The 20264-nt window shown below is 48.2% G+C and overlaps 5 protein-coding genes across 6 annotated transcripts; 3 read left to right on the top strand and 2 right to left on the bottom strand.

Moving 5' to 3' along the window:
• Positions 1-22: 22 nt before the first annotated feature.
• Positions 23-1075, top strand: DFL_001057 (uncharacterized protein; the record flags this gene model as incomplete). Its single annotated transcript, XM_067629618.1, has 2 exons — positions 23-83; positions 147-1075. The coding sequence occupies 2 exons, from the start codon at positions 23-25 to the stop codon at positions 1073-1075; spliced, it is 990 nt and encodes a 329-aa protein (XP_067495621.1).
• A 647-nt stretch (positions 1076-1722) lies between these two features.
• Positions 1723-4010, bottom strand: DFL_001058 (uncharacterized protein; the record flags this gene model as incomplete). The annotated part of the gene is made up of 9 exons (XM_067629619.1): positions 1723-2069; positions 2126-2323; positions 2381-2513; positions 2576-2671; positions 2727-2782; positions 2836-2915; positions 2972-3317; positions 3381-3586; positions 3655-4010. The coding sequence occupies 9 exons, from the start codon at positions 4008-4010 to the stop codon at positions 1723-1725; spliced, it is 1818 nt and encodes a 605-aa protein (XP_067495622.1).
• Positions 4011-5735: 1725 nt separating this feature from the next.
• Positions 5736-8279, bottom strand: DFL_001059 (uncharacterized protein; the record flags this gene model as incomplete). The annotated part of the gene is made up of 3 exons (XM_067629620.1): positions 5736-6707; positions 6774-7179; positions 7237-8279. 3 exons carry the CDS (start codon positions 8277-8279, stop codon positions 5736-5738), a joined length of 2421 nt encoding a protein of 806 aa, XP_067495623.1.
• A 4797-nt stretch (positions 8280-13076) lies between these two features.
• On the top strand, positions 13077-14165 carry DFL_001060 (uncharacterized protein; the record flags this gene model as incomplete). The annotated part of the gene is made up of 4 exons (XM_067629622.1): positions 13077-13272; positions 13350-13372; positions 13514-13814; positions 13891-14165. 4 exons carry the CDS (start codon positions 13077-13079, stop codon positions 14163-14165), a joined length of 795 nt encoding a protein of 264 aa, XP_067495624.1.
• Positions 14166-16566: 2401 nt separating this feature from the next.
• DFL_001061 (uncharacterized protein) lies at positions 16567-19810 on the top strand (the record flags this gene model as incomplete). 2 transcript variants are annotated; one of them, XM_067629624.1, is made up of 4 exons in its annotated part: positions 16567-16583; positions 16842-17076; positions 17237-18245; positions 18312-19810. In XM_067629624.1, 4 exons carry the CDS (start codon positions 16567-16569, stop codon positions 19808-19810), a joined length of 2760 nt encoding a protein of 919 aa, XP_067495626.1. The 2 variants fall into 2 exon arrangements, with proteins under 2 accessions (XP_067495626.1, XP_067495625.1); XM_067629623.1 differs by having other exon boundaries at positions 18315-19810.
• Between the last annotated feature and the right edge of the window lie 454 nt (positions 19811-20264).

Consider the following 20264-nt stretch of genomic DNA (forward strand, 5'->3'; position numbering starts at 1 on the left):
CCCTTCCAATATCGGAATCACAATGTCGTCGCCGTCGCCGATATTAACGGACGAACCCGGGATTGAAGAACTCCAGCAGCAAAGTACACATCCCATTCCACTCATTTCGACCCGAACATCGAATGCACTGCTAACACGATATCCAGTCCACACCCTCACCAAACTCCGCGCCTCCCACCAAGCCTCCCTCCTCTCCCTCCGTTCCACCAAATCCCTCAAAGACCACCTCTCCTCCTCCTCCTCCTCCTCTCAAACAAAAATCTCCATCTCTCCTTCCCTCCATATCTCCGACAAAAACCTAAACGACATCCTCCTAACGCGTTCCGCAGAAATAACAACCGACCGTCAAGAATGGACCCGAGAAGCCCTCTACCGCATGTCCGGTCTTACAAAATTCTCGGTCACGGATCCTTCTTTTCCTGACCAAAACCTAACCGGGATACGTATCGAGGTCATGGCTGATGGGAAGTTCGGTACTCCGTATTATTTATTCTTGAAGCCGTACGATGACACTCCGAAGCCTACTCCTGATGACCCGTCACCTGCGGAAGTACCTTCGGATACACATTTGCAATTGCACAGGCATACCGTACCCGCGTTTTTCGTCCAGTCCCTGAACATCCTAGCGGAGAAATACCTCCCTCCGCCGCCACGCATGCAAAACTTGGACCGTTTCGTACGGGATGCCAGACACTTCCTCGTCCTCCATTACCTTCGAAGATCTCGTCTCGCACGCATCAAAGATGAAGTGACACAAAACCTTCCGGACTCTGGTTCCGATACTGCTCCCATCTCTGATATTTATGTCTCCGAATTCACAATAGACCCGGAAGCAAGACTCGTCGAGGTCCGATGGCTCGATACCAACGTTCATATTACTACGAAAAGACAGGCATGGATAGCCCTGACGGAAGAAGGTGGCATCGAAGGTCTCATCGTCAAAGAAGACAACCGAAGAATCCTCCACATGGAAATGCAAATCAAGGGAACCGACTGGGTCAGAGGTGCCACCGACTCCATGGATTGGATCCCCGGTCTCTTCCAAAGACTCAAGTGGTCCTCTCATCCCCTATAACTTTCTCTTCTTCTTCGCTCATATATACCTAACTCGGTAATCATGTATAATCTAATCGCACTGTTTATTATGGAAAGCATCAAAGTTCAAGCAACCGTTTTGATTTTTTAGCTGCTCGCATAGTTGGAGAAGCCTCTAGGGGGAAAGTTAATCCGAGGAAGGGGGTGTAGTTTGCATCGACCCCCCCTCCCTTTGTGGAATCATTTCGTCTTCCCCCTAGAGGTCCCAAGCGGGCATCACCTTCAAAGCGAACCCTTCCCCGCGATTAAATCAAGGAAGGGCCTGCATTGGATTAAGGGTGCCCGGATTGGTAGTATGAGCATGTTAAATACACGCCAGTTAAGAAGTGGTTGGTTAGCATCCTCGTAGAACGCCCCATAAGTGTGCCAGAAAGAAAACCCAGCCCAGATAAAGAAAGAAAGAAAGAAAGAAAGAAAGAAAGAAAGAAATGATTGCTAACAAAGGAAACCCTTTGAAGTTTCCCTCCCTCCACCTTTTTGTTTTTTTGGATTCATTCGAATTCGTGATCGGTGGAGGGAGGAAAGATAGAAAGAAAATCAAATGATACATGAAACGAAAAGAAAAAAGATAAAAGGATGATGATGAGTGACAATGCCGAGTGTGATAAATGGAATACCCGTAGACATTTACCAACCACCGGCATCGCCACCGCCGCCGCTTCCCCAGTTGTCACCGCCAGAAGTAGAGGCCGCGCCGCCGCCACCTCCCCAGGAGTCGCCACCACTGCCCCAATCGCCGCCAGCTTCCCCACCTTCGCCACCCCCAGTGGCAGCATCACCTTCCTCGGCATCGGAGCTCTCTTCGTCGAACTTCAACCCTTCCTCCTCAGAAGGCCGGTATGGTTCCAAGAAAGACGGGACCTCCTGATTCATTTCGACCAAGGTCTTGGTGAGTGATTCGGCAAGATGAACACCGTCCTTGTCGTTCCAGAACGTAGTAGCTAGACCCATCGTTCCGATACGGGCGGTCCGGCCTAGGTCAGAGTTAACAAACATCCAGCAACATGAATGCAAAGACAGGAAGTCTTACCGATACGATGAGTATACTCCTCGATGGTTTTGGGCATATCGTAATTGATGACGTGCAGAACATTGCGAACATCAAGTCCACGAGAAGCAACATCGGTAGCGATGAGAATCGGGCACTTCCCGGTACGGAAAGCAATCAAAGCATCCTCACGCTCACGTTGAGTACGATCGCCGTGGATTGAAGTAGTCGGAAGACCCTCTACAAAGTATTTTAGAATGGTCCAACTAAACTCAAGATGTGGGGGGAACCACTTACTGTTCCAAAGATAATCATCAAGGCTGTCAGCCTCACGTTTGGAATTCACGAAGATCAAAGTACGTGCAGCCGGCGAAGAAGCCAAAAGATCAAAGATAGCTTGACGCTTCTTGTCAAAGTTGGCGTAGATGATCTAAAACGCTTGTTAGTTATGTTAAGTCTGCAACAGTATTTAACAGCGGTACTAGCACTTACACGTTGAACAACGTTCGGATTGACAGAACCAATACGCCCAACATTGATGCGAACATAATCATCTGCGAGAAACTCCTTGGCAAGCTTGCGAACAGACTACAAGGATCGTGGTGAGGATGTTTCTTCTTTGTAGGAATTGACAGATACTTACTGCCGGGAAAGTGGCACTGAACATCATAATTTGAAGATTTTCATCCTCGTTGTGATCTAAATCATCACATCAGCATCTCAATTAACTAAGCGATAACATGTAAACCTACCACCGGAGTGAAGGAGCTTGCGAAGCTGTGGCTCGAAACCCATGTCAAGCATCTCATCAGCCTCATCGATGACCGTATAACTTGGAGAATGATTAGCTAAATCTCAACAAAGCACCGTTATTAAAGCTCAGCCTACCGAACACGGCCGAGGGAAATATGCCCTCGATCAATGAAGTCTTGAAGACGACCAGGGGTGCCGACGACGAGATCACATCCCTTCTCCAATTCATTGCGTTGGGGACGGATGTCAGCTCCTCCGTAAACCAAACAAGGTCTCATGAATGAGCGATAACAAAACTTGCGGCACTCAAGGAAAATCTGGGTAGCCAGCTCGCGGGTTGGAGCAACGATGAGAACTAGAGGTTCTGCCTTGCGACCGAATCCACCGATACCACGGCTACTGCGAGGAGCAGCAAGCGTCTTGATCTTTCCCATAAGCTTGGAGATAATGGGGGCAAGGAACGCAGCAGTTTTGCCAGAACCTGTCAAAGTTCATTAGGAATTTATCGAAATGACAGGAAAACAATACAAATTACATGACTTACCAGTCTGAGCACAAGCGATCAGATCAAATCCCTTGACGATGGTTGGGATACAGGCTCTCTGGATGGGAGTCGGGACTATGTAGTGAGACAGTTGAAGATTTTCCATGATGACTGGATGAAGTCCCATCTCTTCGAACCTGTTGAACTTTGGGGGATCCCAAACTTCTCGGTTGACATTGTACCAAGAAATCTCGATAGTGCCAATCCTGAGTTCCCATTAGCACATACCCAACTGCTAAACAAAGAAGGAGAATAGGGAAGAGCGGCTACTTACCCCTGGAAGGCACCATTGACAATCGTTGGAACAGTAAAGTCATCTCCGAAAATAATCTTCTCGAGAGTAGGATCACGAGGAGCAACCTCGCCGTACTCCTCTTTCCACTCAAACCGTGGAGCTTCCGAGTAGAGGGGAATCTCGACGTCCGGGGTTACAGCAGCGTCGCGAGCAAATTGACCGTAGTTGTAAGAGGACTTTTCAGCCCACTCCTTTTCTGTGTTTTTTTCGTTGGCCATCTCTTGGAGGACCTTAGTAGAGATCGTGAGATCGGTCTCTGGATCTTGAGGCTTTCCCTCCTCCTGGGGTGCCTCAGCGGCGGCTCCCCATGGGTCTTCGGCCTCGTGGGAAGACATTTTAGCGAACCTTGAAGGTGACTAGGTGCCAGGTTAGTCAGGGCTAAGAGATGCTGACAGCCGGGAGAAGGATATGAAGCTAAGAGAAGGAAGTAAAATAGAGATCAAGGAGTAGGAAGTGGATAGAAGATAAGAAGAGAGCAGGATGATAGGAGGAGATTATTGACGAAGAGAAGACAGGAGGCTATCGATGAAAAGAGTAGAAGGGAAATCATCGATAGAAAGAGCACAATGAAGTCATCGATGGAAAGTACAGAAGGGGAGAGTAGGATGGAAGCGATAAAAAGACGGAACGGAAGTGATTGCAATGAAGGAGGCAATCAACAATAAGTAAAAAGAAGCTAGCTCTCAGGAAAGAGCAGAACAAGAGAGCCAGCAACGATGCTACAACACCAGCAGAGAACTTACTTCACAAACAAGCTAGAGACTTGCGAACGAAAGTACGAGATTTTGAGGATCGAGAGAGAGTCAGAACTAATGAGCAGCCTTTGAAGCTAGAGTTCAGACAAGAGAGAGGGGAGGATTATCTGCGAGCAAGAGGAGAGTTAGTTGTTGAGATGAAGAAAGGAGGAGATGGAGAGAAAGTGCGGGCTCAAGCTGCTTAAATACCCCTCCGACGGCACCGAGGGAAACTTTCTCGGCGTCATTGCTATGCCCTGGAGCAGTAGTGTTCAATGAGGTGTCTGCTCTGTTGCTAGATCAGATACCCGCTCCGTTAGCGCTCTTGCAACGGAGAAGCAGACAGAAGTCTGTCATGGTGAAGGTTACATTGCTGAGCCCCTTGGGCTTCCTCGACCTTGCTCCATCTCGACCCCCTCCTTCTTAATAGTGTCTGAAACGATTGAGTAAGGGTTTCGTGGTAATGGTTGTCCAGCATTGTGTTTTAGCTGTGCTCATGTTTTGGCATATTCGAAAGGGTACATTATAAAAGCTTCTATACCGCCTGCTATACCACCCGCGATAAACGAAGCAATCGGATGCGGTACTTGGCCAGACTCCGATTCTGACATCTTTGGGTTAGGTTGAAATAGCCTACGTCCAGATAGGGCTGAAGCTGGATGGGCAGCAGGTTGTGTTGGCGAGGAAAATGCAACAGTGCAGTGTGTTATATTCTGAATGTTGGCGATGAGATTGATGAGGATAGAATTCTAGAAAAAGTCACGATAAAGATTAGGGTGAGGCTCTATGAAAAAGTTTGGTTCTAGTTTAAAGGGAGGGTTCGGAGGAAGGCATTACTGTTGCTTCCCCGTCCCCCCATTTTTTTCATTCTGTTTTTAATATAGAGTGCGGCGCCTCTCTGCAAGTTCTGTATATATGTGGCGTAACAGTGCGCATATATTGGACATTAGGAAAGATGTCAAGTGGGATCAGAGCAATAGAATCTTTGAGATAAAAGGTGCTCCAAGATATCGGACACAAGTTGTATATACTGAAACAGAAGCAAGTGAATAAAACAGAGTAGAGGAAATATTTGCGAGGCGTACGATGCCAGGTGGTGGACTGCTCGCAGTCGTAAAGCTATAAATCAAAATCAGATGTCACCGTAACGCCTATCGCCCCAAATCCAATTATTTGCCTCCAACAAATGGTGTATATAGAAAATCGCAGCAGTAAGCCATAAAACATTGAAATCGAACGTACGCCAAAGTCGAACAGATGAGTGAAATGCATGGATAATCATCTAAAAGAACGATATGAAAGGGATAAATTGTATATATGAAACGGTCAAGGAAGATCTATGAATAGGAGTTCTTCCTCCAAAAGTTTTGCGTCTTCGTCGCTGAATACGATTGTTTTATAGACGCTTTCCACAGGTGCGTAGTCCAAGCCCGTAGCCATCTTTCTCCACTCAATCATGCGAGCGAGGACGTTACGCTGTTCTGTAATAAAGTTCGTCTTTCGTTCTGAAAGTTCAACTTCCACCACTCGTTCCTCGAGCTTCTGACCCGCACGAAGTTTGTCGAGACTTTTTGAATGACGGAATTTGAGAGCGGTGTGTTCCGTATCCCATTTTTTCTTCATCTGGAGCATGTTTTCGCGGTGCCCGCGGCAGAGGGTAGCAAAGGCCTCCTCATACTCATCGCTTGTCTTTACTTGCGCGAGAGTCATTCCCAGCCTTTGGCAGAACTCTGCTTCTTCCGCCTTTGCTTGTTGGGAGAGCTCAAGAGTATGGTCCTCCAATTCGCCATTGTGGGTGAGGAATTCGCCCACATGGGCGAGCTGGAGATCGGTCATCTCTTCGTAGTGTCGCTGTCTTAGTTTGAAGATGACGCTTCCCGAATAAGCATTAAAAGTTTCCTGTTCTTCCTTCTGGGTTCGAAGGAGAGCTTTGATTCTCAAGTCCTCCTCGGTTCTTTGGATCTGCTCCTCAGCAAGTTGTTTGGCCTCTGCCTCCTGTCGGAGTCGCTCCTGGGCCTCTGGGTCATTAGCAGCAGCAGCCTCCGCTTCCAATCTGGCCTGCTCCGCTTCGTTGATTTCGTTGACGAGCTCAATTATGTCATCGTCCGTCTGTGTGCACCCAGTTGGACAACCATATTCAAACGACCATGGGTTTCCGCAGATGTAACAAAATTCGGCACCGCATCGGCATGTCATATGATTGCAGCCATAGTTGAGTTCGATCATAGCTCTGCACCGGTAGCATCTCTTCCATCCATTATCTTTGCTCAGGCCGAGGACGGCATTCAATCCAAGATCCTATAGGAATCGGTTAGTTTTTGCATAATGCATAATTTATATCGGAAAAAAGAAAATCAATCGTACCTCGGGGCAGTCCTCCGTACTCTTGTGGGCATTGCCTTTACAAATACGGCAAGCTCTTGTCCCACACTTCTGACAAGTCCCAACGAGAGGGTGATGCTGGTCCTTTCGGGGATGATACGGGATGAAGGCGCCGCACTTCTGTTTTGGGCAAAACAATCTCTTCTCGACGATGGTATCGTATTCAATAATTTTCCTTGAGAAATTGATCTTGTCCTCATCGGTCTTGAGAACTCGTTTGATGATATTTGGTCGGACCTTGACACTGCAGCACTTGGGAGGCATTGTGCTTTCCTGCTGCGAGGCAATCATGACCATGGTGTTTAAACATCCTTCGCAGAATTTGTGGTCGCAGTCAAGAGTGATGATCTCCGTTACCGGGAACGTATCGGTGCAAGAAACACACTCCCTGTAACTAAAGTTAGTATATGGTCAAATCAATAGAAGAAAATATCAAGTTACGAACCTTTTGGTTGACCCTGGCGCCTTGAAGTAAGGCTCGCGAGCCCTTGCGTATATCTTGCCAACCACTGTTGAACGATCCGGTTGCTGGAGTTCGAACTTGAACTTGTCAATGAACCCTCTTGCACTGGCATCCCGATATTCGTCGTATAAAAAGTATGGCGACGTAGACCATGGCTCCTCTCCGAAGACAGACTTCCTGACCGAAGCAGAGGCCTTTCCCGGGGCAAGCCTGACACTCCAAAGCGCCTTTTTTATTCTGTCTTTCCTACTCATATATCTGCGAATCGGAGGGAAGTAGTCATGAATGGGCCCATCGACCCATGGGCGGTCGGGGTCTAAATATGAAGCCTCAGAGCCAGAAGAAGAAACCGAGGCCCGGGAAGCCGGTCTCTGGATTTCTTCGGTCTTCTCTTCTACATCCTCAGCTTTCTCTTCTGAGTTCTCCTCAACCTTTTCTTCTGATTTCCCTCCTTCCTCTGGTCCATCTGCTTCGAGAACCACCTCTACCGCCACAACTTCCTCTTTCTTTGACTTTGTCGAACCGGTTTCATCATGTCGAAGCTTTGCGGCAAGACCAGCCTCCAATGTTTCCGGAGGCACAGTCAGAACAGTATCCTGTGTGCGCCTCTTCGATGAAGAAGCCTCCGCCGAACCGACTGACGATGCTGAACCCGATAGAGCCCCCAGGACATTAATACTCGAGTTCGTGCTTGCAGTGCCCGGTCTGGCTTCTAACTTTGTAATGGTGAACTGAATGGCTAATAATTCCTGCAACACATTGTTGTATTTGGCTTTGGATTGGGAGTAAGGGCTGGTAACCAAATCCTCCTCATTTTCTCCGAGCTGGGCTTCAGAAATAAACTTGTCGAGAACTTGTTGCTTATAAAGTTCCCAGTCCAGCTCTCTTGGAAGCGGCTGCTTACCAAGTCTTAAAGCCTCAATGTTACCAGCTATCGAGGAGGAACTTGCACTTGCAGACGACATGCTCATGCTTTCAGTTGCAGACATACTCGTGATTTCAGGTGCAGACATGGGGCGTCCCATCGGGCGGGGAACAGAATAAGGAATCAACATACTCAACCTAACGACAACAGGGAGGTAGTAAAAAGGATGGATGGAGATAAGTAAAAGACGACGCTTTCGCGTTCGGCGGATGGACTGATTACTTAAGAAAGGATCCCGCTTGCTTTGAAAGAACGACTAGCTCTGGTAGTCAGCGGTAACCAGATAGAATCTCCGCTTGGTCTGTTGGTGTCTTCGACTTGGCTTGCAGGTGTCCAAAGATTCTAAGCGAAACACCCAACGTTGCTTCCCTGTGTCGGACGGCGGAGACAAAAAGAATTGGCTTGGGAGACCAGAAATGCAAGATGATGACGCCGGATCCTAAGTATTTATTATGGCCGACTGGAAGTTCAAAGCCCAGGCTTCAAAGGCCAGAGTGGGAGTTAACTTTGAATCAGTGAGTCGTAAGCCATCGCAAAGACGCATCTCCCATGTTTACACACAAACGTCCCGAAACCCGTTCACACGAGGCTGATCGATAGCCTCCCCGCTTGGGCTACTAGGATCGCGGCTTAGTCAAGCCTCCCATGAAATGAGTCTAATCCCCATTGAGGCCTCAATGGGTGAAGGCCCTAAGTGAAAAAAGGCAGTGGCAGGGATGACATAGGCGAGGATGCACTCAAGTCATAACCATGGCAAGATTGCCTGGAGAACGCCTGGGCCAAAAAGTGAGCAGCGGCGCTATTGCTGGGCTGTTCAAACGGCTGAGCCCCATCCCGCTCGAAGAGAACCGAAATCACGACCAATCATGCCAACTTTTTCAAGATTTCAAGAGAAAGAGGTTTTCGAAACTTTGAAGATTTAGTCCACGGGAACCGAGAATAACAAATCTATGATTCACTTCGCAAGTCTGAGCGGAGTTAAAAACCATAAATGATCTCAACTTGGCCTGATTCTACCGCGAACCGGGACGGAATAAATGGACTTTCTGTATCTCTTAACCGAATTTGTGGCCCACAACAATCGCAAGGTTACCAGTTGCCGTGTTTATTGGAAAAAGGGTTGAGATTGAGAGCACACAGGGAAGAAAATATTAACTTTGCAAGAAATTCGAGTTTCCGTTCCACAGTCCTTCATGTGGATATCGGCTACACGTGTTAGGAATAGTCGGCTTCGAACGTATCGGTCGAGACACACGTTGCACACAAATCTCCAAATCCTAGAATTTGACGTTCGAAGATAGAGCCCAAGAATGCATACTCGTATTCGGTTCACACTACTGCGTGGCCTTCAGCCGCTCATAGACTGATGACCCGGTATATGCTAGACACGATATCTCTCACTGCGTCCTGGACAAGACGTGTTATCGACAAATCACCTGCAATCGTCTTGTCATCGATCGGTCGATAGTCAAATTCCGATCTTCCAAATTGCTCCAGGAGGAAGATCTTGAAAAGCAAACGGCTTTTCGAAGACGTTCAATGCGCGAAGGTGGGTGTCGCTTGGTCTATGGAGCTGAACATGCATCTTGGCGCATTTTTCATTTCGCCCTGCATTGGTTAGCCCAAGCCCACAACACATCGATCCAAGGGCTCTAGGTGCATGAAGACGGATGAGAGCAGACTCTGCCGGGGGACGATGCTGCTTTCAACGGCGAGACTAGGCTATAAATTGACAAATATGGCGCGAGAGTGGATACCTAGTGAACGACCTTGGTCTAATTGCAAAAGGCTTGCAGGTTGACAAGAGTTGGCCCGAGATTACGAGATCGATCGAGGCTAGCAAATTTTAAAAGTCAGACAGGTATATAGGATTGCAACATAGAAGAGGCCTAAGATCCTAACAGGTGCTTCAGATATTCAACAAAAACCCCAAAGTCCGAGTTTCAAAAGACCGGGACAAAGGAGAGGCGGGATATCCAGCAAGGAGGCGGTCAACGGGAGGTCCAGTCTTGCTACATATATTCCTAGGCACGAGTCCCGTCCCGCTGTATTTCAAGATAGAAACTCCAGTCGAGATGGTACCAAGACGAGAATTCCGTTAACCGACGGCTGAAAAGTAGCGCGGACTTCGTATTGAGGCTGCATCACCAGATCTGACGCAGTTGGATTCACCACCACCATCATCATGCATTTTAATCCCGCGTGGTATTATTTCGGAACAAGGAGAGCACTAAAAATGTGGTCTATCAGAATTCCGAGCTTCGTTCTAGGTCGTATTGAAATTGACAGATTATGTCTGTCAGGTTTTAGTGTCGAAGAAAGGCTCGAGCGGAGGTACATCTGAGTACAAGCTGTATACCGGACTGAAAAACCATGACCTTATGATCTCACCCACACGCTGAAACTAGAGAGCTAATTGTTTGGCATTGTGGAGTTTTAATTCTGTGCTACTCAAGAACCACTTGGTAATTGATGCACTCTAGGTCAGACCGGTTGGGCTACATCTAGTCTCGACCAAGGGGAACAATCGAATGCTTAGGTGTAGGAAGAGGTTCGGCCAGGGACCCCGGGCCATTAACTCTCTCCTACTCTCGGGAATGCAACTTACGCGAGGAATTGATCACCGGAACCGCAACTGGAGTTTTTAATAAACTTTCTGTGTCACCAAAATTTAGCACGAGTGGGGTGAGGCAGGACGACCTCAGGGTCTAATGGGGTATGTGGAGACGCCTGGCTTAACGTCCCACTTCGCTAGCTCCCTGGCAGAGAGATAACGACTTTGCGACTTGTTTCACTGCGGCGCGGGAAGAAGTTCAGATCAAGAAGACTTGGCCGGCTCTCGTCATGCCGAACCATGGGAGCCATGGACTGTACGTAGCGAATCCCGCTTGGCCTTCGAGCTCGCTTCAGCTTTGGTCTAGAACAAAACAACAACAAAAAAACTCGCACATTGACTCTTGTCGACAGTCGGGGCAACCGAGCGATTGCAATTGTTCCCTTAGGCCCATACGCATGCAAATTCTGTCAAGCCGACCTCGTATTTTAAACATCCAATCGGATAGACTTAACTCCTTTCCTAGCATACATGTGCAGGACTTCACGGAGTCCGGATTTCGAGGCCAGCGCAGGATTATCCCCCTCTTTTCCAAGGAGTCTTCGGTCTAGCCCTAGACTATTAAGTGGGAAATCCTAGAACGAGCTTTTGACCCTTGAGATTCCGCTTCAATATGCGGATTGCTTTTTCTCTACATTTGATCAAAATAGCATCTATATAGAAGAGTTTTTCGACGCATTTGGGGGTCTGTAGAACTTGAAAATGTTGGAAGGTGGCTCTTCTTCTGGCGACTAGGTGGAAGCGAGGGAACCGCCAATCTTGCGAAGAACCTAGGAATCTGTAATAAGTGAGCATGCTATAACTACATATCTTGCCCATCCCGCAACATGATTTATCTTGAGTAGGCGAAAATATTTTAGGGTGGGTCAAGCGTAATTTAAAAGTCGCAATTCCAAGCAACCACATCCAACCCGCCCCTGTCAATTCTTCCTTTCCAACATAAGGCTACTATGATATGGTACCTGGGACTACCTTACCAGTTACTCAAAAGCGTGGTCGCCAGGATTTGTTCCATGGTACCAGTTTTGCTAGCGTATGTAGGTGACCCGAGCAGTTTGTCACATATGCAGTATATCCGCCCTTGCGATATGTTGGTTGGCGTGCTTTACTTTGCCGCCAACAATGAAACGCAGGTAATTGGAGGCGATGCTACTAGCTATCTTCTTTGCTACCATTTGGAATGATACAATATCAATTTGCAATTGCTCCAGCAAACTGGACTGCTGTGGATTGCTCTCGGTTAGCTTCGGAACCTAGTATCTTAAAATACGATATCAACTCTTAGTTCTAGCGTTAGCTTGCACGAATTTCATCGGGTTCGAGGCGCTAGTCAGACTGGCGTCTTTCGATCCAGTGCCCCCATAAAGCCCCCCATGCCCAATCACCAGTCGACAATCCACCAACATGTGAATTCCCGGAAATCGAAGATCCACAAAGTCCTAGCTATATTGAATTCCAGCTAGCCATGGTAAAAGAGTGTCCGGTAGCACATCGAAACGGGAAACTGCACCAGTGCGCGTGAGACGCCCTTGCATTTTTCGTATATCAGAAAAACTGGTATCTCGATATCATGTCCACCGATCCCGCCGTAAATCCTACCCCACGTATGCATATTATAATATGCGAGAGAAAGAGGGCGTTCCAAGGTACTCCGAGGAGTTAGAGACGCAAAACACACAAGGGCCTGGAAGCGAGTGGCAATGATAAATTGGAAAGTCCGGTAAAATAGAGTAGGAGAACGAAAGAACTCGAGTGATAAATTCTGGGGAATTCCATACCATGGTTCAAAGATGTGAAGGGTATATATCCCCAAGGTCCCGACGGCAAAGTCAGCCATTTCTTGTCCCGGCCCACCTACTATCTATTAGAAAACAGCAGCAGAAGATTCTTCGGACCACCATATTTACATCAAATTCGAATATTTAAATTTCAATTCTCCTTTAAGAAGTCTCATTTTCAGAATATTGCATATATTGCTCATACCCATTAAGACTTTACATACATTTCATTCATTCGAACATTTATTTGTTCGGATTTCCTTCGAAAATTTCCTCCCCTACCAAATTCCTCGTCGTCTACATCGTCCATTCCCAATCGGGTAATTGGCTAGATTCAGGTGATATCTGGCTGAACAGCCAATAAAAGTGTTGAGAACACTTTTAGGATATATACTCCTTGTTGTGCCAGTAACATCCATCTGAAGATTTGAAAGTTATTCCTTTCGTCTCTAAAGGTTCGAATACGATCTGTAGGGGAAATTTACACACTTTTCCTGGTTATATAATGCCTCAAAAGTCTGGGCCGGTCCGTCCCAAGCGAGTGAGGAAGAAAGCGGGGATGAGCCTGGAGGAGGTTCTCAGGATGGAGAAGATAAGGAGTTCTGCTCCGTTACAAATAATGGATGGGTTAAAGGCCCAGAGAGGACGACCGAAGAGGCAATGGCCCAATCCTGTGACCCGGTTGAATCCCTACGAGCATGGTGAGTTACATACCACATTAGAGCTCGGCTTGTCCCAACACGGCTTGGAGCACCGCTAATATATACGGTACCGATAGTTCCGATGGTAGTGAACCCGCAGGTATGTCTTGATAATACAAATACGATGAAGACTACCCCGGCAGACTCGGTGTAACAGCCGGCTTTGCGTTGATGTCGTATTTTTGAAGTTCCCGTGAGGTTTCGCGTCAATATTAACGTTTTCGGGTGTTGCCCCGTTTAGATAACCGCCGAGCCACAGATAAAACCTAAGTCAAAGGGATCTTATCCGCCCCTGAAAATCGTGATAGAATCGGCCCCGGGGACTGAAAGATCCAAGAGAGATGTCTCTATCACTACCTTTGATCAAGAGCCAAAAAAGGTGAAAGGCAAGGCTTGTCGAGAAGCCGGCCCGCAGGCTGAGGCCGGACTTCCGCATCATACTCTGATCGTCCCACCTGGGTATTCTTATGAAGACTTCAGGCGAGCTTCTATGAGTCTAAGTGAAGCTCCCTCTGATGTTTCAACTCCAACTGGGTCATACCGTAAGTGCTCACGTATACGATCAATATTTATTGGAATTATTTATGCTATGGTACTAATTGTAAGGTATGTCGTTAGCATCTACGCCACTATCTACGCATTACCACGCGACTCCAGAACTCATGTCTCCGCCAACCTTCTACCACTCCCCTTCAGAGTTAAATAACTCTATAGGCGTTTCTTCTATCTCTCTTCCTCCTCTTCTCACGCCCTCGGCCCCGAACTCGTGGTTAACACTCCCAACTCTCCACCAGCATGATCATTACGGGAGGGTCGAGGCTCCACCCTGGCCCTGGACCTCACATGACTTCTACCAGCAGTCATACCATTCGACGGATAGCTATCACTATTAGTGCCCTCACGCCCGTACCTTCACCCTAATATCAACACCGTCTTCCTTTTATATCGGCACTTCTCCAATGGTTTCTGTTATATCCTCTGCGCGTGGCGCATGTGTGGCATGTGGTGAACTTTGTGTCACCATGATGATCTGTGTTGTGTGGCTGTGATGTCTGAGGCTGGTGACAACACAGCACCAAGGCATCATGCGGCACAGCGCATATCTCTATCGAAGCACCGATCAAATTCACCCAGCGATTTCGTCTATTTTGTCTTTTGCGTCGTTTATTCGCCCAGCCTCGTTAATTATCTTCCATCTTTGCATTGACGCGATGAGCTGTCACCTCATGACCATACTTTATCCTTCTTCCCTTTGTCTCTTGCTTCTCTCGTTCGCCTTGGACTCCTGAGGCTGGAATTTCGGTGGAACATTAATTGAAAGGCTGGATGCTGCAGCACGGTGCATGATGCATCCAAGAAATGTCATTGGCGTTATATATATGGAGTTACATACTTTACTTACCACTAATATCTATTATTACATATAGTGCAGATACGATTTCTCTTTTACCAACAATTGTGCACAGGCTGGCCTGATGGCATCTGGAAACTTGGGAAAAAAAAAAAAAAAAACTTGGTTCAAGAAGGAGTTGAAAGTGGATCTTTCAGCTCTCTTCTGCAGGCTATGTCTTGGGACAAGGTTAAGACCTGTTCAGACCTGTTCACCTAGAGTCTTTCATCTGCTCGAACGAGTGCTTCGGTTATGAAGCCCAAGCTGCTGATGGCCCAAAGTAGAGCCGTGGGTTTTGCACTAGGCTCAATCTCGTAATTGGCCAACTCATCGTCCGCATCACCATCCCTTCGATAATCACAGACGGGGTTCATCCCATTTCGCCTCTTCTCGACTGGAGCCAATTGCCGTCATTTACCCTTTTTTAATGTACTAGATGTTTCGCAGTATGCATGCCGATGCAAAGGAAGGTTTTTTTTCTCTTCCCGCCTTGCTCTCATCTCATCACCGTATGTACGTACTATGCATGTACTGCCGCTCGACTTTTTTTTTCTTTCCTATCAAATTTGGTTCCCCGATCTTAGCCCTAGTTTTCGTTACTTTCATACATAGAGTACTATACTTTATACTACTACCTTGTTTACGTAGACCGCCTGTCCTTCCTCGAAGCTTAAATTTAATTTATTTTAGACTTAATATATTGTCATTAAAATCTTCTTGCGCCATTCATCCCTTCCTTTCCCTTTCCTTAAAAAATTTTGATCTTTGTTTCGCAATCCCAGGCTTTCGACGACCAACTGTTGTTAATTCCTCTCACTCTTTCACCTTGTACGATACTAAGACCTGGAATTTTTGTTACGACCGTATCACGATTACATTACATCTGTACATCGGTACAGTACCAAAAAGTTTTTTTTGTGCCAGCGCTAGTACTATTTTACAAGGCCCAGACAGAATCCGGACGGCTAGATCAGGATTCTCCAGGTGACAGTGGCTTTTCACTTACGTCTTAGGAAATTTCAATCACAATCACAATCACAATCAGGCAATTAGCATCAATTGCCCGTGTTAAACCCAGTGCAGGTACTCCGATAGTTTACGAAGTTAGTTGTTTCCCTCAGTTTCCCCCGTCCTTTACGATTACACAACTTTTTTCTCCGTAGATGTCAAAGTAAGTTATTGGTCTGAAGACTTAGCTAACCGGCGCTCTGGAATCTTGAAAATACTAGGGTTTCATCGCACACGCCCCCAGTGATATCTATCCGGTTATATAATCAATCGATACGCATTCTGTATATTTGCGCGCCGGAATACGGAGAACATTCTCATATTAAAAAGGGCCGAAGGTAAACCTGGTAGAGAAGCGCGGGAGATATATTTTTCAATTTTTTATTTTTTATTTTTATTTTTTTTGACCAGCCAGAAGACCTCGTGTCAGTACGTACAGGTTCCAGTACCAGTTGTTCAGTTCCCGCTTCGCTCTTTTTAATCTACCCACATCTTTCCCCTCGCATTTTTCCCACCGACGGTTTCCAGGTTTTCGGACCCTTCATTCGTTTCGAACTTTAGCCTTGTACTCACCGGCCTTTGACTCGGACTTCTTCTGGTTTCTTTTGACTCTGTTTTGGATTTCTGCTTCTCGGATACGTTTCATTTCGAGGGGATATTACGACACTGCTGCCGCTAAGATTGGTTGCGCCGGGTTCTGAGGAAATCGAATCGGCTGTTGGATTCGATATTATTCGGAGGGAAACATCTAAAAATACAAAGCGCGCGAGATAAATCTGCGGAAAAGTACAGGGTGAAGGTTACCGCTTGAGAAGATACAGCAGTACCACTACCACCACGACCTGGATCTTATTGGAACAAGGCCTGTGATATTATAATATCGATCTGGGAAGGCAATGAAGGGAGATCGCAGGTAAAGCCATTCAAACAGGACAGCGGCTGTCGACGAGAACCGAACAAAACCAGCCTCTCCAATTTCTGCGTTGCGCTGGTCCCGAAAAAGCAACGAGCCACAAGCCCAACAACACGGCAACACACAACGCGCGCCATTCCATTTTCTGGGTCTTCTCATCTCACATTAATTCAATCCAATCTCACCCGCTGCGACGACGACGATATTTCTCCCTTCTCCTTCTCCTTCTTATCATATCACCACGAACGAAACCTTCAGGCTTCAGAGCCGTTTCGTCAACGGTCCTACCCATTCACAGGCAGGCAGGCAGGCGATATTTTTGCCCTTTCTATCTTTCATCTTGCCGAATCGAGGCTCGTTGCCCTGGCAGCAAACAACCTCACCAGCCTTCCCGCTCCCAAGCATTCCAGGCCAGAATTCAATCGAGGGCTGGGCGATAACCCTCGCCATTCCTGAGTCCCACTTCGTCGACGTTAGAAACCTCGAAGTTGGGGTCATTCGACTGTCTATGACAGCTTGAACCAGTTCAATTCGTTTCCACGTGGGGTTGATATCGACGGTAGCCTGATCTAAGGGGTTACATACATACACACACATCCAGCGAAAGGAAGAGGCTACCTCGGCTCCTTTCTTCCCCGTCGTTCGCTCTCTAGGAACATCTCCCACCAGTCACCACGACAGCCATCATCTTGTCCGCCTCACCTTATACCTCGCCTTCTACCTCGTCAAGCGACACCCCTACAAACGCTGCTTCTCTACGAAGAGAAAAAAGATTAGCAGCATCTCGATCGGCTGATACCACAGGGAAAGGGGGTGCCCAACACCAGCACGCTCGCTCAACAGACATTGATTCGCTGCGACAGGAGGGTGAATTTGGTGACAGCGACGACAACGATTTCAGTGGTGGAGGGGCTGGTGGCAGCCGTTCCAAATCGCGCAAGAGACCGGCGCACGTTTCAAAGCGGACTGGCCAGGCCATCCTCTACGCTTTAGAGGAAGCCATCCGCACCCCGTACTCGTTCACGCGAGACTTGGTTGAGGAAAAGGCGTCAATGTCAGCGTTAATAAACCCGAGCCAACCGTCTCGTCCTCCAGCTGGCCGAACCGCCCCTCCATCCGCCACTGGTCCTTCGTCTCCTCAATCAAATATCTTTGTACCAGACTACCCAGTTACCGGTTTCTCACCCACAAATCCACATTATTTTGAAAAGCCAGAGCTTTCCCCACAGCAAGGCCAATTTCGTAGCCCACAAACACAGAAAACACAGCAGGGGTCATCATCCCAACAAAGTTCTCCCCAAGAAAGAAGATCAGGAAAAGCTCCAGCTTCAAACTCCAACGTGAGAATACCAGACACCCGAGGGAACCAACCCTCATCTGGTAAACCCCAGGAAAGAAATCCTCAACAATCCAGAACGCAACCTACCTCAGCAGCGATGGGTGGAAGCACAACAGCAGCAGCAGCAGGGCCCTCAGGAGCCAATTCGAGTCAAAGAGTCGGACCGGGTGGGGTCGGAATGGGGGGACCGGGATATGGAACTGGCGGGGTGGGTGGGGCGAACGAGGGCGGGGCAACTGGCACCGGGACTGGTGGCGTCGGAGGCTCTGGCGCGGCAGGCGGAGGAAAAGGTAGCCCGTCAGATAGCCGGCAACGGCGTCCCAGTGAGTCCACCCGTGGCCCTAAACTTCTTACAGCGACAGGAAACCAACCAAATTCAACTGTATCAGCAGCAGCAACAACAGCATCACCGTTCCCACATGCATTTGAAAGATGGGAAATGCTATCGGCTCAATGGGAAGGTTTGACGAGGTATTGGAATCGACGGTTGGAGCAGCACCAGGAGGAAATTTCGAGGGACCCGTTAGCAGTCCAGATGTCAAGGAATATCACCGATCTTTCTGCGGCCGGTGCGAACTTGTTCCATGCGGTTGTTGAACTGCAAAGGTTAAGAGCATCATCCGAGCGAAAGTTCCAAAGGTGGTTTTTCGAGACGAAGGCTGACCAGGAGAGGTCCCGAGAGATGACTTCGGAGCTTGAGAATACCCTCAGAAATGAGAGACAAAAGCGAGCCGATGCGATGTCCAAGATTGCCAAACTGGAGAAGGAGAAGGCGACTGCCGAAAAGCTTGTTGAGGAAGTGAGGCGAGAGCTTCAAATATCGCGAGAGGAGGCTAGGAGGGCATGGGAAGAGCTTGGCCGACGCGAGCAGGAAGAACGTGAAAGAACAAACAGCCTGCGCGGTGGCCATCCAACGCTAGTTGGGGGTGTCCAAGTTCTACCCATGCCAATGCCCGGTGTGCCTAATCGCGGCCCCGGTGGTACCAACGGAGGCGGTGGAAACGGCAGCAGTGGTGGCACAGGCAGTGCACGTCAGAGAAGCTCGACTTCAGGCCCTCCACCACAAAGCTCGCACGGCCACCCCCCTGTAGCTGCAGCCATTGTCCAACCTGTCTCTCAACCCACCGGCCCCACAGGTGATGTAATCCACCCCGCTTCCCCTCAATACTCTGCAGATGCCCTTAGCGAAGGTGAAAGTGCCTATGTCGGTCAAGGCGATGAGGGATATCGTGCGCCACCCTTGCACCATGAACCACATCTCCCAGAAGTCCCTTCTCCCCCTCCGATGGCTGGCCAGCAGCACCACGGCAGCCCGCAACGCCATGGTGGGCAGCAACATCACAATGTTCAGCCGCCCATGGCACCCCATTATCCTTCTTCTTCAGGCCAGCAGCGGAATATTGCGGCGATGAATGACCCCGCAGCATTCTACCAACAACCTCCGCAAGGCTACCCGCACTCGGTACCAGAACGGACATTCTCCCCTGGAGAAGAGTCCGTGGTCTCGGAACCGGGACGGCCGTCAAGCCAGGCCTCGGTGACAATATCTGACCCAGGATCTGACGATGAGGATGATCCGTGGGCTAGAGATGACCAAGGCCGTGTCTTCCGTGACGAAAGAGGGCATGCGATGACCCAAAGCCAGGTCGAGCACCGGCGCCAACAGGCAGCCTACCAACACCCACAGGCACAGCCGTATCAATACTATCCGGGACCTGGTCAGCAAGGGGCCCCTCCAGGCCAGGACCAATCCGGGTACGGTGGCTACGGGCCCGGTTGGGAGGGAATAGCTAGACATCATCACCCCACCCGGTTAAGTGAAATTCTTGAGGAAGAAGAGAGAACGGCCACATCGTTGAGTGGCGATGATGATAGGAGAAGGGGATGAAGAAGAAGGATCACGGGGCGTCCGAAGTTTGAAATTTTGCCGCGCTCGGTTGGAGAGAGAGATACCCAAACGTCTTAACATACCACCTTCAACTCACATCATTTATCACGGCTGGGATATCAACCACGTTATTTATTGTACAGCTTACGGATATCCCCAACATATTTTTTTCTCGTTTGAACAGTTCATCGCATCCCTTGGTTATAATTCGCCTGCATTCTTTCATCTCGCCCTCCCCCGCTTCACAAAAGTCCAACAAGCATGCCTCTTTGCACCAACATGCCAATAACACATTTCAAGAAAATACGGCACCCTCATCTCTCGATGTTGTATCTACCTTGAGTCATCTATCTACACACTTTTTTTTTCGGAGGGTTTTATTTGCTATCGTTTCTTTTTTCTTCTTTTTTCTTTCTAACTCCTCCTGGTTGATATTTGTGTCACGATGTTTTAT

Source organism: Arthrobotrys flagrans (assembly GCF_004000055.1).
Source record: "Arthrobotrys flagrans strain CBS H-5679 chromosome Unknown unitig_15, whole genome shotgun sequence".
In the NCBI taxonomy this organism is placed as follows: domain Eukaryota; kingdom Fungi; phylum Ascomycota; class Orbiliomycetes; order Orbiliales; family Orbiliaceae; genus Arthrobotrys; species Arthrobotrys flagrans.